Below are 16,497 nucleotides of genomic sequence, written 5' to 3' on the forward strand. Positions count from 1 at the left end.
TACTACTGGTAATGAGATTCTGCATGCCAAATTATTAAGCCTTCAGTGACCTCTGTGCAACCCCATTACCGCCAATGGGCTTGATGGGAACAATTATTTTTTATTAAGATGCATAAGAGGAATGAAATCCAGTTCCATCTCTTAGCTCTGCAGGGTTGACTCATTTGTCACTCATGTGAACAGATCCAATCTCGATTACATTCAAGGAACCCATCTGTGGAATAAGCAGGTACCATTTTTATAGTCACATTTCAGAGTGAAATTGCACTTTAAACCTTAAAGCGCCTCTGGCTCTAACTCAATTTCATTCACTGTCATGCAGAAAGATGTTTATTCCTTTGGAGAAACCAGGCTTATTGGAATTAAAACCCCATAAACAAGTATTTACTGATGCATAAGAGCTTTCAAACGATCACAGGTTTCAGTTCCGCAGTATCTGGCTGATAAGCATTAGAACTAGTTGTAACGTTTTGAAGGAAGCGAACCCCTCCGCCCCAGTGTTTTCTTCAGTCCCAGACATTAACGTGAAGATAAGAGCATCCTCTCGAGACTGTGCTCACTAACAGCATGAGACACTTCCCCACCCTACCTGCCCATCTCCTCTCAAACATCCAGAGGCATCGACTAGCGTGATGTACTGAGAAGTAACACCACACACTTTTCTGATGCACTGTCTTTTTCCACCACACGTTTCCCAGTCACAGGCAATATTTAAATATTCGGGAGAGCAGTGTTTCCCAAACGTGGGACGCCACTGGTGCGGGGAAAGCCCCTGGCAGGCCGGGCCGATTTGTTTACCTGCCGCGTCTGCAGGTTCAGCCGATCGCCGCTCCCACTGGCTGCGGTTCGCGGCCCATGGGGGCTGCAGGAAGCGGCAGCCAGTAAGTCCCTCGGCCCGCGCCGCTTCCCGCAGTCCCAAGTTTGGGAAACACTGCTGTAGAGTGGTAGCAATTCCTCAGTACACTGGGGTCATGGGCTGGTGTTTAGTGCCACCAGTTATCACATCTGCTACGTTAGAGCCCAGGGGACCATTGAGAATGGAGTCCTACTGTGCCGGGCTCAGTGCAAACAAAAAATGAGACAGTCCCTGACCCGAAGAACTTAACAGTCTCATAATTTGACTCCTTAGGGGCAACACAAGTGGGAGGTGGGGATCCCTATTTGCATTTCCAGTTCAACTGGATTATTTCTCCTGTCTCACGCCACCTCCACCCCACCTCTCAGAAACCACTGACTATTTTTGCTTCTTAAATCAGCTGATTGGCATGTCACATCAGTACAACAGCATCTATCAATGCTCTGTAACTATTCCATTCTCCTGGTCACTTCATCCTGGCAGAATGCTATGATATACTAAAAGGTATGTATGAATGTCGTCTTAGCTGTGCCATCACTCCAATATTTGTCTTCTGGGAAGACTCCCACACAACGTAGCTAGGCTGCAATCCAGCAAATTCTAGGAATACAATCCAAAGTAAACTGAGCCGTGGATTTCCACCCCACTGAACCATGCTAAAATAGGAAAGAGCTGCTCTTGCAAGCAACAATAAATCTAACTTTAATAAAAGCCACCTATCCATTGGAATGAACACTACCTACTTGGCCCTCTTCTTGTGCCCACCTCTTGCTGTAATTTGCAAGAGTAAGTAAGTATAGTAACACCTATGTAAGTACATGCCCAGAATTACTGTTTCATACATGTATGCTATGAAAACTATGACAAAGGTTACAAGGCAGGCACGTTCGTAATACTGCTGCAGCTGCCAGTGTTCTCATTTCTGCTTCTGCAGGCACTAGAGATATGCAATGGCAGAAGGATGTCAAATTCAAACAAGCAGCATGAAGGAAGAATGCATCCTGTGTTATTACCTGGATTCCTCAGCTCCATCTTCAGAGTAAGCACTGGGACACAGCACTAGACTGTTCACATGGCAGCAGCATTTGGTGAAAGGTAACACCACTATGGGTTAAAAGCTTGGCTCTGCTGAAGTCCATTGGGGAACTCTCATTGACTTCAACAGGGCAAGGATTTAATCCACGGTCTTTAAAGACACTGCTTACAAGTAAGGGAGGTTGTCAAAGGCACAAATGCCCAACTTTTACCAGAACTCCATGAAAGCGGAATGCTTACCTCCCATTTGTGCCTTTGAACATCTCCTTGTAACGTTCATGTAGGAGTCTTGGGTTGAATGTACTGAAACACCACATTTGTTCCATAGTGTCTTTCAGTGAGCCCCAGGTTTTTTTAAGGTTTGGTGTCCTAACCCTAAAGCTTCTTGCTGAACTTTTCACACATACACCCCCAATTTTCACAATGGTGCCCCATTTGTGACAACAGGTCACCAAGTTCATTGTCTAAGAATTTTCGTGGATCACATTACCAGGGCATCTCACCAAAGATCGCCTCCACAAGTTTAAACGAACCTAACCTAACCAGGTGGAGGAGGGAGAACTATTTGACCCAAGAGTCCTGTCCTGCTCCCACTGAAGTCAACTGCAAAACTGCAAGGGGGTCCAGGACTGAGCCCTCAGTGGGGTATTCTTTGCACCTGAAAAAGAACACTCAGATCCAATGCTAATAAGAACTCTGTGTAACAACAGTTGTGAGCAGCTTCACTTCCAACAACTCCACGTTATAATTCATACTGCATTTCAGGCTCAAAAAGGCTTCATCGAGCTCCAAGGAATGATTAAACTACTGAGAAGAAGAAATCTTCACCCTCTTGAACCCAACAACTGGCAGCATGTGTTATGGTAGCCATTATTCCTCTCTTGTAGGTCCTGGCTACCCTATAGATTTTGCTCATGCGAGGAAAGCTTGTGAGCCAGGTTTATCAGTTACTATGTTCAGCTGCTAATGTGGGCAGGGCAGAAGGGTATTTTTTTAAAATTGTCTTAGATTTGATCTTTTAGGTTATGTTTAACAGAATTATGGCCCAATTATGGCACCTAACCAGGGAGTTAGAAGAGATTCCTAACTGAGTAGAAAATGTAATTCAGACAGAGGTCTTTAGCAAAGCGATAATCCAAAATGGCAATTTATTGATAAATTTGGTGCTACACAGCTTTGGCCTAGGCTAGAGGGCAGTGCAAGTGGGTATTGTAGAGGCACTAGACTGGGACTCAGGAGACCTGGGTTCAACACTCAGCTCTACCACAGACTGTGTGTGATCTTGGACAAGTCATTTAGTCTCTCTGGGCCTCATATCCACATCTATAAAAGAAGGATAACACTGCCTTTCTCCTCACCTGGCCTCCACTGTGTGTGTCTGTCTGTTTAGACTTTATGCTTGTCAGGGCAGGGATTGTCTCCTGCTATGTGTTTGTACAGTGCCTAGCACCCTGGAGCCTGATCTCGACTGAGGCCTCCAAGCATTACTATAATACTAGTATAATTTACAGACAAATTCCCTTCTTGGACTTGAATAATGCAGAAGTCTCCCCATGTCTTTGTACGCCCCCATCACCAGCAAGAGAGAGATTTTATTACTTTAGCCACCTCTATTCTAACCTCCTAATGAGCTTCAAAACAACCCAACCCAACTGCCCCCCCACCCCCAATGGTATGGTCCAACAGGATTGTCAAGGTAACCAGACAGGCTCAAAATAAAATAAATCCTCAGAGAGATGAAACAGCAGGTTAATAGGAAGCTGCTCTTCTTGACCTTCAAAATGTATTAAAAATGGAAGCTGTTCACAACAGGATTTATTCTTGTCTACACAGCACACTCATGGACACATTGCAGGTGTTTAAACGCAATGCCCTTACTAGAATCAATTGTGGTAGACTGTCCCCATCACTCATCAGTGGCCCAAATATTGCACTTCAGGCCAGGCAGCAAAAAAGTACATCTGACAGCACTGACAGTTTTCCTAAGAGCAAATTCCAAATCCCCAATAATAGTGTTCTAATTTTTACTTTAGGGTTATTTGAAAGCCGCACAATTCTTACATTTAACTGCAACTAACCATGTTCAGTAAGTGGAGAGGATTTCATCAATAATATTTTGTAACTGGCACTGATAATTTTAATCTGAGTTCAGTTTTAATCTTCCCAAGATTCAAAGACTCAGCAGACAGACTACAGAAAATTACTGTAGATTAAGGAGTGGTCTTTCTTTCCAAGAAGCCAAATTTTTCGAGCCTGTGGACTCAGATTATTCCTCTACCTTGTTTCAAATTTAGCAACAAGAAGATACAGAATTTTTATACTAGGGGAGCTAAGTGATGTACTTGGTAGCAAACCACAAAAGCAATTTCGTTTGAGAGCTTAATAGGCAAGATTGATCCTTCCAAAATGGAAAGCATCCAGATGCAGAGAGCACCATTCCACTTACAGGACCGGCATGATATATTGAAGGAAATATGGTCATGATTCTCAGAAAGTTATTAAAATTTTAAAAAACAAAACGTTGCTGAACTGTCCCCCTCCTTGTACTATATATAAATATAATGTTTTGGAGATAAACAAGGAAATTTAATTTCCCACCAAGTCAGGATAGTATTCTAGACCCCTGCAGAGTTCTAAGCCCAAATTCTGTTCCTATTCTTTAAGGAAAAGAGCACCATATACAAATCATTTTAAGAGTACAATTGGAATACCCCAAAAACCCCACAATATATTTCCAGTAAAACTATTTTGGTGAAGAATGACAGCCAAGTCCCTGACCTGCATGTGTCCACACACGCACACACCATTTAGCTCAATGGCACTTCTTCTATATGTACATGAATAAGCGTGTGCAGGGTTATGGCCTGATCTGCAGCTCAGTGAAATTAATGAAAAGACTCCCATTTCCTTCAATGGGCTTTGGATCAGCCCCTTAGGGTAGGCTGGGGTTGGAGGCTACCAAAACAAATCTAATCTCAAAAGTCTAGACAAGGTTTGACCAGGCAGCATGACAAAACCAAACCATTTTATAACCTGTTTCAGTCACAGCCATGTTTAAATCAGAAGAGTGCATGTTTGCTTTGATGATGTGGATGGCTCTATGTACAGGGATGGAAGATGCATACCGACTGTGGTTGCCTTCCTTAGCTCCTCTGATGTCCACACAAGAGATTAAATCCTTGAATTTTAGAAGAACACCACACTCTCCTACTCTGGTGATAAAATGAATAAGGAGACAGAGGCATCCCGGATAAAGGTAAAGAGAAAACAGCAATGGTATCTGGACAGAATGAAAAAGTTATGGTTATGTCTACACTGGGGACATGCATGATAAGAGTGTTAATTTAGGCCTTCTCTACATTAGGAAAAAGGTCTAACGCCCACTGGGGTGCTGAAACAATTTTTATAATGGGGGTCCTGAGAGCCACTGAACCGAACTGTAAATCCTGGACATGATGGAATCCACTTCAAGATGGGGGTAGGGGAGGCAGCAACACCCCTAGTTCCAGTGCCTAAGCTAACACCACGCACTACTTGACGTGTTTTAATCCTAGCAGAGAAAGGGCAAGTTCTAGAAGCACCTCAATTTAGCTGCCCCCTCTTCCCCAGGGTTCACCATGACCAGCTAAACCAATGGAAAACTAAATCTTGCCCTACCTATTCTAGGATTTTAAACTGTGTTAGGTGTGTTTTTTAAACATGGTAGGGTATGTCTACACTAAGAAAAAGCTAACTCAGTTCAAGTAAAAAGAAAAGGAGTACTTGTGGCACCTTAGAGACTAACCAATTTATTTGAGCATAAGCTTTCGTGAGCTACAGCTCACTTCTTTTATACAACTTGGCACCAAGTGGAGACAGGGATAAGTTGTATTTAAACACGGGTTACCTGAACCAGGTAATGTGTTAAAAGCATGACTACGGGCACACTACGTGCAAAATAGTAGTTAACTTCATGCTAGTTAAAAGTGCGTTAATGCAAATATCAAAGGGCTTGTCTATGTGAACAATTAGACTGTGGCAAACTGGGATGTGGGTCTACACCGCACTAGTCTGCTGTTTAAATTAGAGCACTTTGATCTAGTCCTCTTTAAAGTGGGACTAACTGTTAATGCATTTCAGCAGGGTCCAAGTGGACAGACTGTAGCCGGCTAGGGCAAGGTAGAGTCACACCCCAGTTTGCCACAATCTCATTGTTAGGGCTTGTCTACAATACATTTTTCATCTGCACTGGGAAAGTGGGCTTAACCTAATTTTGGTCAGCCCCTCAGACAGGGTCAAATCAGATTATGACCAAGTAACCAAGAAATGCTCTAACCTACATACTATGGTGAATGCTGCTTCCTAAATACTCAAAGACAGACAGAAGTGGTAGTGCATAGCTTTTTATTAAAAATGCTCTTCTATCACGGCATGATCCCACCCACACAAACCAGGTGAGCAGAGTATTTGGCCAAAAAAACTGTTTTAGCTGTTCTAAAAACACAGCTGTTAGGCGCTGTAAGCTTAGGGTCGGTATACAGTGAAAACTAATATCAGTCTAGCTGTGTCAGTCAGGGGTATGAAAAAAATCCACACCCTCTAATGATACAGCTATGCTAACAAACCCCCAGCACAGATGCAGCTGTGCAGACAAAAGTGTTTGTCAGTGTAGCTAACATTTGGGATGTGGTGTTCATGCACCGGCAGAAAAAAAAAAAAAAAAAAAAATATCTTTCTGTTGGCACACGTTGCATCTACATTAGGCGGCTATGCTGGTATAGGCTCTGTGGCATAGACAGCTTTAGACTGCAAGATCTCCCAGGGTAGAAACCAGGATTTTGTTGGCCCTGGTTTGAAAGACACTACATATGCCGACGGAAGGAGTTCTCCCATCAGCGTAGATAATCCACCTACCCAAGAAGCGCTAGGTAGGAAGGTAGGTATTGACCTAGTGCTGTCTACACCAGAGATTAGGTCAGCTTAATGACACTACTCGGAGGTATGGATTTTTCAGACCCCTGAGCAACATAGTTGGGTCAACCTAACTTTTTAGTGTAGGCCAGGCCTTTCACTTAACTCAACGACGTTTGTCAGCCTTTAGCACGATAACTTTTGAACACTGCACCCGATCCATTAAAAAAAAAGTCACAGGGAACGTTCTAGAGACGAACAAATGCGCTGTAGCTCACGAAAGCTTATGCTCAAATAAATTTGTTAGTCTCTAAGGTGTCACAAGTCCTCCTTTTCTTTTTGTGAATACAGACTAACACGGCTGCTACTCTGAAATCTCCCAGTAGAGTTTAACATGTTGACCTCTTGAATGGCTTCTCTCCCAGACAGACAAGAGAAATAATGATGGGGGCTGAAGGAAGAATGGATGGAACCAGAAGGGGGTATGCACACATCACCTGATGTGGAGGAAAGTGGAGAAAGGGAGACAGACAGAGCCCCCAGCATGGAGGGCAAGGGGGTAAGGAGGAATGGGTGCACAGAGAACCTTGGGCAGGGGGAAATTGAGGGACCCGAAGTGGGGGGAAATCCCACACAGTATCTGGCAGGGGGAGTTTGGGGGAAGAGATGCAAGGACCCTTTGGTGTATGCAATGAGCTTGGCGTACAGAAGCAACAAAGCATGTGACCCCTGTAGATAAATCTCTGCATTAAGCATCTTCGCATAAAACTTTCATATGACTTTGTATTATACCTCTTCATATAACCTTGTATTGAGTCTATCCACATGTGACCTCTGTTTTCATGCAACTTTGTGTTGCAAGTCCTTTGGTATATGGGAACTTTGTATCAAGTCCTTATACAGAAACTTTGTATTGAGCCTTGGTATAATGTTATAGCCCCTAAAGATAGTTAAGGTAGAAGAAAAAGTGTCTTTTTGCTAGGAGTAGAATAAGATCTCCCCCTCTTTTAATCACTTGCCCTGTTGAATGAACGAGGTGAGAATGAGTACGGTGTGCAAGGAAAGCACCTCCAGAGCGCTGCAACCTTTGGAGAGGGGATGGAAGCCAAACTCAAGAACAATAAAAAATGGGCCTATTAAAGAAGATCAGACATATTGACGGCCTTGGGAGTTAGAAGCGAGCACCTTCTTTTAAAAATACCCTCTTTGAAAATAAGTGTGGCAGCATTAAGACAACACCCAGAAGGAAGCGCCACAGGTGACTAACTGAAACAGACACAGATTTTGAATCTGGTACAGATTTGCATGAGAGGGAACTGCTAAAAATGTGAGGTGTCTTTCAGGGGACCCTGGGTCTCATCTTGTCTGGATTGATGCTCCGATGTTGATCGACAGAAGCCTGGCTCCACCCCTCCCCCATCTAACTCACCTGGCCAGTGAAATTAAGGGGAGTAACTAGTTGGTAACAATAACAAATAAATTGGTTAATCTCTAAGGTGCCACAAGTACTCTTTTTCTTTTTGCGAATACAGACTAACACGGCTGCTACGCTGAAACCAATAACAAGACCGAGTGTGCTTGTGTGTGTCTGTGAGTGCATGAGTGTAATCTATATCATATGCATATGATGCAGTGTTGATTGAAACATGTATTACCAATAAATATGGTGCTTTGCCTTATCACCCCTGAAAAGATCCTGTGTAGTACTTTAAGTACAACACCCCTTCGTACGAGAACCTAGAATAATGGGGCTCTTCTGATCCTGACTGGGAACTCTGGGTGTTACCTTAATGTACATAACAGCAGTACCAACCCTGAATAATCCAATATCAAGAACCAGCCCCCCCCAAATTAATAACATTTTTTAAAAAATGCAATATGGGTTCTTTGTATTAAGTTTTTGGTTTCTGAGCCATTAAGATGCATTCGGGTCACATTTTTAAGCTTTTCTCTGCAATCGAGTGCTCGAAACTTCTTATTTTTGTAAATGAAAGCTGAGATTCTCACAGAGCCACATTAATCTCCATGCTGGGCTTCAGAAACACCAAGCATCCTGATATTTGTGATTAAAAAAAAAAAATCCACAGGAGTTGACAACACTATAATAATTAATCCTGTGTACATAAGGCCCTAAAACAGCCAGGCAAGTGAAGCACCAATTCAGCAAAGCACTTAATACATGTGCTTGAATCCAATTGACTTCACAGGGATTTCAAGCATGTGTTCTAGTGCTAAAATCAGAGCCTAAATTAAATGGAGAAAGGAGCCTAATTAAATAAAAAAAGCAACTGTTAATTTGTGATTGCCTCTAACATACCTCTCCAAACAATAGTTAACTTCAGCGTGTACAGTACTTTGTCATCTTGCTTTGTTTAATATCAATGGTTAAGGTTACATCTTTGACCAAATTAATCTCTCAGTCTGAGGATGCCAGCTTGATGTTGTCTTTATTTCTTAACTGGTCTTTCTGGATTTTCAAGAGCAGGCTATTTTTGTGGTTGTTGAAAGAACACTTTTGAAAATATTTGCCAAACAATAGGAGACTGTTAAACCGCCTAGTTCTAAGGCAAGGTAACCAAACCACCCCCAAGATGAGAAACCTTTACTGCATTCCATGCCATTACTATGTTGGAAATATCACCCCAAGACCCTCAGGTGTTCAGAATGCGGTAAAATCCTGGTTACAGACTTAATCCTCACTTCAGCAGGAGTCAGGGGTGCTCAGCAACTTCTAGATTAGGCACAGGTTCAAGAGAATTGATAAGAACAATGTTGAGAAGCCAGTTGGTTTGAGTCTTTGCCTTACTAGTTGTGAATAACTGCAGCTGTAACTTACAGAATCAATATGTTTTAGCCACATCATGCCATATGAAAGCAACTTTATCTACCCTAAGACAAACAAAACAACTGGGAAAGGCCTAGATGCAACATACCAGGTTAAACAACCAGAAAAAGATCTCTAAATAGTGCTGTTAGCTCCCATGTGTTTGCAGAAATAAAATCCCTCCCTACCGCGCCTAAAAATAAAACCTCAGCCAGTGGCAAGCAGTTACTTTTCTTTAGATTAACTTCTTACAGGAGGATAAGCTCACTGCTCAGCTATGGTTGAGATTTGATGGCCTGTGACTACTTAAGGAAGAACTAGATACAACACCAATGGCTGTCTAGACCTATTTTACATTAGGTATTAAATACGCCATAAGTCTGAAGTCTCCCAAGACTTTAAACATTCTTATGCAAATTGCCAGGAGGGGAATTTTAGAGGACTTTAAAAGTTAATTAGTTTGCATTTCTCCTCTTGATAACTTGGTGCTTAGTAGAGTCACTTATGCTTTGGAACTGCACAGAATACAGACAATTCAAGGTACAGGTTTTTCTTTAATTAGTCAGCTTCTGTCTTGTCACAAGTGTAACATCATTGGGGTTCAGGGTCCCATAACTTTGATCCCACTGCTGTACAGATCACAGGTGAATAGCTTTCTACCATACTTAGGAAGGCATGAGAATTTTTGTCCCCAACACCCATGAGGCCCAATACAGCATCGCTACGTCACAGTACAGCAATGGAGTTTGCGATCTCCTGTGAATGTTCCAACTTAGTAGGGAGGGTGTAGGAAGAGATGTGCAGTGCAGAGAAGTCAGAGTGCTGCTTTGCCTCAGAAAGAGCTATGGTAAATGGCAGGAGACATGCAAAGGATCATCTGCCGGAGGCAACAGGCTGTGTTAAGGATTTGTTCCTGTTTTGTGAGCTTTTCTGCCATAAGGATCAACAGTGATTATTAAGGAGAAGATGTCACAGAGATCACAGAAGTTACAGATTCCATGACTTAGAGACCTCAGTGACATTTTCTGCTTCATCCCCGGGGTGGCAGTGCAGGAGCTCTCTGCCACTACAGGTGTCAGGGGACCCTCGCAGCTCCCAGCTCCAGAGCTCCGAGCCCCCAGAAGAGGCGGGGGGACCCCAGAGCCCCAAGCCCCCTGAGGGCAGCGGGTGCTGGCTTCCCCTCCTTCCATTGAGAGCAGGGCTCAGGCTCTCAATCCCACCCCACCCCAGGCTTCAGTTATCCCCTATCAGTCCCTCCCACCACTGTTATTTTTACTAGAAAGTCACAGACAGGTTGTGGGCTTCAGTGAATTTTTGTCTATTGCCTGCGACCTGTCCCTGAATTTTACTAAAAATAGTCATGACAAAAATCTTAACCTCAGTGATTATTTAAGCAAAATACAACCTACCTGGGAGCTGAAGCCAGTGGTAAACAAGAATTCCAAATTGTCAAATACATTCTGATAACAGAATAGTTTTGACAGGTTTCAGAGTAGCAGCCGTGTTAGTCTGTATCTGCAAAAAGAAAAGGAGGACTTGTGGCACCTTGGAGACTAAATAAATTGGTTAGTCTCTAAGGTGCCACAAGTCCTCCTTTTCTTTTTGCGAATAGTTTTGGTAGAATGTGATACTGCAGCTGGCTTCTTAAGGCTCCCTCCTATTAACATTTATTCACACGCTCCCGTCCTTAGAGGGACGCTGTCAGCTTCAAATAGTCCATTTAAAAAAGGTTTCAGATAACTGTACCCACCCAGCTCACCACACTGCCTGCGTTCCTGGTTAATATTTTTCTCCGCAGCGCCCACACAAGCAAGAAGGGAAAACACATGGACTATACAGGGAGAACAGTGAAACTGACTATTCGGAGATACAAAGGAAGAATCCCTCCCTCCCCACTCAAATGTTACTTGTAACGCTAGTCAGTACTATATCTATTTTGTCTATTAGTGACCAGTGATCTGAACCTAGTATTGGTTTCAGATTCATCCGTGCGTAATAATAAATAAGACATTCTCACAAGCGTTTGACTTCTAAGGTAGTTCCATTTTACATAACAAGATTTGCGAAGTGATTATTCTACATAGAAATTGCTGCATTTCTACAGTAGCACCCATCTGCAGTCCTGCATTAGCCAGGGATCTGTACAAGAGTCTTAAAATAATGCCGTTTAATAGCCTAAGTCAGAAAATACACAAGCTTTTAAGACCAAGATTTATTCTCTCTTAAGCCGGTTTGAGGGAAAAGAAAAAATAAAATCTTTCCCTCCACTTTCCCTTCCTTGCACAAAAAAGCTGCTATGCATTTTTGGTACCTAACTGCTATTGCTTTGCAATTGTGTGGGGGTGGGGTGGGGGGGGGTGAACACCCAAAAAAACCCTAAAAGTGAAGAATTTGATCTTGGGCAAGTCGCTTCACCTTTCTCCGCCTCAGTTTCCCTTTTCAGCTGTCTCATCTAATTAGACTGAGAACTGTTAGTACATGTACAGCACCTAGCACAACGGGGCCCTGATCTCAGTTCTGGCCTCTAGGCGCGATACAAATGATAAATACTATAAAGAAAATTGCATGTTTGCCATGGACTTTTTAAATATTTGTTAGAAACCAGCAGTTGTGCTTTCTACAACATAAACCCAACCACAAGTAAATGGCTTTTCAGCTTGCTGATATAAAGACACTCCCCCCCTCAAACCATCCTGACTCCCACTAAAGTCAAAGGGCACTTGGCACATCAGGGCCTGATTCTGCTCCCTTTAAAGTCAATTGAGATTTTGCCACTGATTCAATGGCTAAAAAAAAAAAAGTGTGTGTGTGGGGGGGGAAGGAAATGAGGAGATGATATCAGCCTCTCCCCAACACCCACTGGATTAGACTATAATCCTGCCCATCCAAAAATTCATTTCACTGGTACGTAGTGTCATTTAACCATTTTTTTTTAAAACGCTGCCACGCGTTGCTTCTGGCAGTACATCAGGGCTTGTCTACACTTACGATGCCGCTTAGCGAAGACACTACCTATGCCGATGAGAGCGATTCTCTCTTCAACATGGGTACTCCACCTCCCCGAAAGGCAGTAGCCACGTCTGCAGGAGAAGCCCTCCCGTCGACGCAGCCCTGTCTACACCAGGCGTTAGGTCAGTATAACTGCATGGCTCAGGGATGTGGGTTTTCCATACCCCTGAATGACGTAATTATACCGACAGAAGTTTGTCATGTAGACCAGGGCTCAGTTAAGTTTTCCCCACATCTGGACAAAAAAAGGAAAAACTGTTCTTAAGACCAAGCTTTAGCATACTGGGATGAATACATGAATACCACTTAGCTTTCCTGCATCGTTTTCTCCCTGCACGCAAGCACTTACTTCACTTGTATCTGTGCCCTGTTGCATGAGGCTCGCTCATCCCTCCACCCCCATGGCTCACGCTCTTGCACTGAATCACGTCGACCTGTTTTGATCAAGTTCAGAAGACAGGGTGTTTAAAACCCCAACAGCCACTTCTTGCAGCCGTGTCTATACTAACCACTTGCAGCGATGGGTGGGAAAATTTTCAATACCCCCCCCCAAAAAAGGGGGGCGCATGCAAACTGTTAGACACACTTGAGAGATTGGGGAAGCACTGGGAGGATCTTTGGATACACAAGGGCTATATAAACATCATTACGCAAGCAGAAATACAGAATTACAGAGCACACGAGCTTGTCTTCCTGGCTCTGGTTAGCTGCACCTCAACAGCTACATTTCTTAATTCCCCCACCCACATTTCTTAATTCCCCCACCCCAGCTCATTAGGGATAAACAAACCAACCGCATCATCAACGGAGCCGCCTACTGAACAGGAGAAAGAAAGAAAGAAAAAAAACCCTGTTTGCAAAGGGTAGCCAGGCGCTTGGCTTTGGAGAGCCACAGCCTCCCAGGCGGTGCTTAGAGCATCGTGGGCTAGTTTCCTACGAAACCTGCTCGGCGCTGAGCAAAGGCGAAGCCCTGGGCGCGGCGAGTCCAAGGCAGGGGAGAGCTCCGGCAGCTCTCGCCCCCTCGGATATGGGTCAGTGGGTCAGTCGCACAAGCCGGAGTCTCGTCCCTGCGGGGTGACACGCGGGGGGAGGCACGTCGCTCCCTGGCCGGCGCCTCAGTCAGCGCTGGGGGCAAGGAAGCCACTTGGTGCCCCCTCTTTCCTCCCAAAGCACCCGGGTCGATCCAGGGGAAGGCGGTTTTCAGCGGAGATCCGGGATGAGATCGGAGGGGCGACGAGGCAGGGACACAGGGGGGCTAAGGGACACACGGGGACCCTTATCCGCACAGCCCTGCGGGAACCCCCGAGCAGAGCCGCTCGCCAGCCCGTCTTGCTAGCTCCAGACAGCGCCGAGCACCCAGCTGGGACCTGCCAGCGCCGGCCGGCCGCTCCGTCCCGCTCGGACACTAGGGAGCCCGTCCCGCCCCGCAGCCCGGCCAGCGCCGGCACTCACCTGGCCCGCGCAGCCCGCTCCGTCCGCCAGCCGAGCAGGTGCAGGCGCCCCGCGCTGGTTGGGGAGCCCTCCCGGGTGCCGTGACTCCCGCTCGGGCAGGGACACCCAGCCCAGCAGCCAGCCACTGAACTCATGCGCACTGCGCCCGGCCCACGCCCCAGCCGGCGTTTAAAGGGACAGTCCTCCGCCCGCCCGGCTCTGGGGTGGAGTCCTCTCCCTTCCCCCTCGCTCCCCGGTGTTCCAGCCTCCCAGCCTTTCCCAAGCGCGCTGGGCAGCGGCTCTCCACCTTTCCAGGCTAGTTTACCCCTTTGAGTCCTCTGAAAAATTGGAAAGAGTCCAGTGGAGGGCAACAAAAATGATTAGGGGGCTGGAACACATGACTTATGAGGAGAGGCTGAGGGAACTGGGATTGTTTAGTCTGCAGAAGAGAAGAATGAGGGGGGATTTGATAGCTGCTTTCAGCTACCTGAGAGGGGGTCTCCAAAGAGGAGGGAGTTAGACTGTTCTCAGTGGTAGCAGATGAGCCAACAAGGAGTAATGGTCTCAAGTTGCAGTGGGGGAGGTTTAGGTTGGATGTTCAGAAGAACTTTTTCACTGGGAGGGTGGTGAAGCACTGCAATGGGTTACCTACAGAGGCCATGGAATCTCCTTCCTTAGGGGTTTTTAAGGTCAGGCTTGACAAAGCCCTGGCTGGGATGATTTAGTTGGGGATTGGTCCTGCTTTGAGCAGGGGGTTGGACTAGATGACCTCCTGAGGTCCCTTCCAACCCTGATATTCTATGATTTGTCTTGCCTACCCCCACATTTCACCTCACTTAAAAACTACTTGCTTACACAAGCTGACATACAAATACAAAAGTACCACAGCACTGGACAATTGCTATCTTTCTCATTTTAACCATATCATTATAATATAAATCAATTGGAATATAAATATTGTACTTACATTTCAGTGTATAGTATATAGAGCAGGATAAACCAGTCGTCTGTATGAAATTTTAGTTTGTACTGACTTCTCTATTGGGTTTTTTGTAGCCTGTTGTAAAACTAGGCAAATCACTAGATGAGTTGATGTGCTCCCTGGCAGACCTCTGAGTACCCCCAGGGGTACACGTACCCCTGCTTGAGAACCCTCTGAGGTGAAGAATAGTGCAATGCTCACTCTGCAATACAGTAACACCCTGGTAAGCAGAGAGCCCCAATGACTGGCTTGTGACGTAATGTCTCTTTAAACACAAGCGCTCTGTTGCACAGCTGGTTTTGTTTCTGATACTGACCTGGCAGGGATTTGTAAACCGGTTAAAACATCCCAAACAAATACATAAACGGGTGTGGGGAGGAAGGGATGTGCGTAATAGCTTGCCGTGCATCACAGTGAGAGTTCGCCAGCTCTCATGGCTCATCTTGAACTTATTGGTTTAAGTTTTTAAAGCAACGATCATGTGCAGATCAAAAACGTTGCAGGGCACCTTTCAACCCAGGGACTCAAAGCACTTTACAAACCAAGGGCACAAACCAGCAAATGCTTAAAGTGTGTGCCTAGTTTTACTCTGTGGGACAGCCCCATTGATGTAAAAAATCCATGAACCCTTACAACAACCCTGTGACCAAGGGAGGTAAGTATCTTTATTATACAGATGGGGAAATGTGAGTCCAGAGATGCTCAGGCCCAGATCCTCAAAGGTAGTTAGGTGCCTACCTCCCTAGGTCTAGATGACACTCTAGTTAAAAAGCCAGCACATTGGCAATATTGCCAACCAAAATCATGAGTCAGGCCTCAAAAAATCATGAAATTGGGTTAAAACTTTTGATAGTGTTAAAACAAAAAAATAGTTCTTTTTATTCTCTTGGTTTTTAAACCCATAGAGATCACTTCTTCAAGCTTTTGTCTGCAATCAGCAGGGCTAGAAACTTCTTTTTTTAATGAGAGCTGAGAGTCTCACATAATCACATGACTCCAGGACCTGGGGCCTTAAAGACACCAACTAGCAAGAGACTCATAGTCAAATCACAAGAGGTGTCAACACTGCTACAGCCTCTAGAGGTCCTGCTGTTTTTCTACCTCCTGCGGAACTGCACTGGTGGGAAATTTTAAGGAAAAAAACACCACCACAATGTCAGAGCTAGGAAAACTAGTGTCAGAGCTAGGAGTCTTGACTTTTTTTTCCAGGTCTTTCTCTTCTAGGGCTTCTGCCTGAATGAGGAAAAGAAAACTCTTCTGTCGCCCACACTTTATCTCCATTGTGTGTTTTATTAAACAGTGCCTCCATCTCAATGACAAATACAATTATCTGTTTGAAGATAATGTTACTGAAACACAGCTGAGAGTTTTTTTCAATGCTAAATGCTGGTGTTTGCCCCGTCTTGCCTTTTTGAAATGGTTTGCTGCAGTTCTTAACTTACCCCTGATTTCTAGTACAGCAAGTGGAGT

General features: G+C 44.7%; 2 protein-coding genes across 5 annotated transcripts in view; one reads left to right on the top strand and one right to left on the bottom strand.

Moving 5' to 3' along the window:
* PROSER2 (proline and serine rich 2) overlaps positions 1-14,251 on the bottom strand; it is a 32,302-nt gene extending 18,051 nt beyond the window's left edge. Inside the window, exons 1-2 of one of the 2 annotated variants that reach the window (XM_037889323.2) lie at positions 14,067-14,251; positions 12,964-13,048 (exon numbers count right to left, since the gene is read on the bottom strand). The gene's annotated coding sequence lies outside the window, so the exon portion shown is untranslated. The remainder of the gene's footprint in view (positions 1-12,963; positions 13,049-14,066) is intronic. The other variant, XM_037889324.2, reaches the window with a different exon arrangement.
* The window catches only part of UPF2 (UPF2 regulator of nonsense mediated mRNA decay), a 197,470-nt gene that overhangs the window by 175,320 nt on the left and 5,653 nt on the right, over positions 1-16,497 (top strand). Inside the window, exons 23-24 of one of the 3 annotated variants that reach the window (XR_006292715.1) lie at positions 1,791-5,147; positions 7,207-8,464. The exons of 1 other annotated variant lie outside the window; for it this stretch is intronic. Coding sequence is in view for 1 of the 2 variants with exons in the window: in XM_043552968.1 (XP_043408903.1) it covers positions 1,791-1,797 (7 nt within the window). In the remaining variant the exon portion in view is untranslated. Of the gene's footprint in view, positions 1-1,790; positions 8,465-16,497 lie in introns of those variants that run through there. One more of the 3 variants, XM_043552968.1, reaches the window with a different exon arrangement.

Source organism: Chelonia mydas, chromosome 1, assembly GCF_015237465.2.
Source record: "Chelonia mydas isolate rCheMyd1 chromosome 1, rCheMyd1.pri.v2, whole genome shotgun sequence".
Classification (NCBI taxonomy): Eukaryota; Metazoa; Chordata; order Testudines; family Cheloniidae; genus Chelonia; species Chelonia mydas.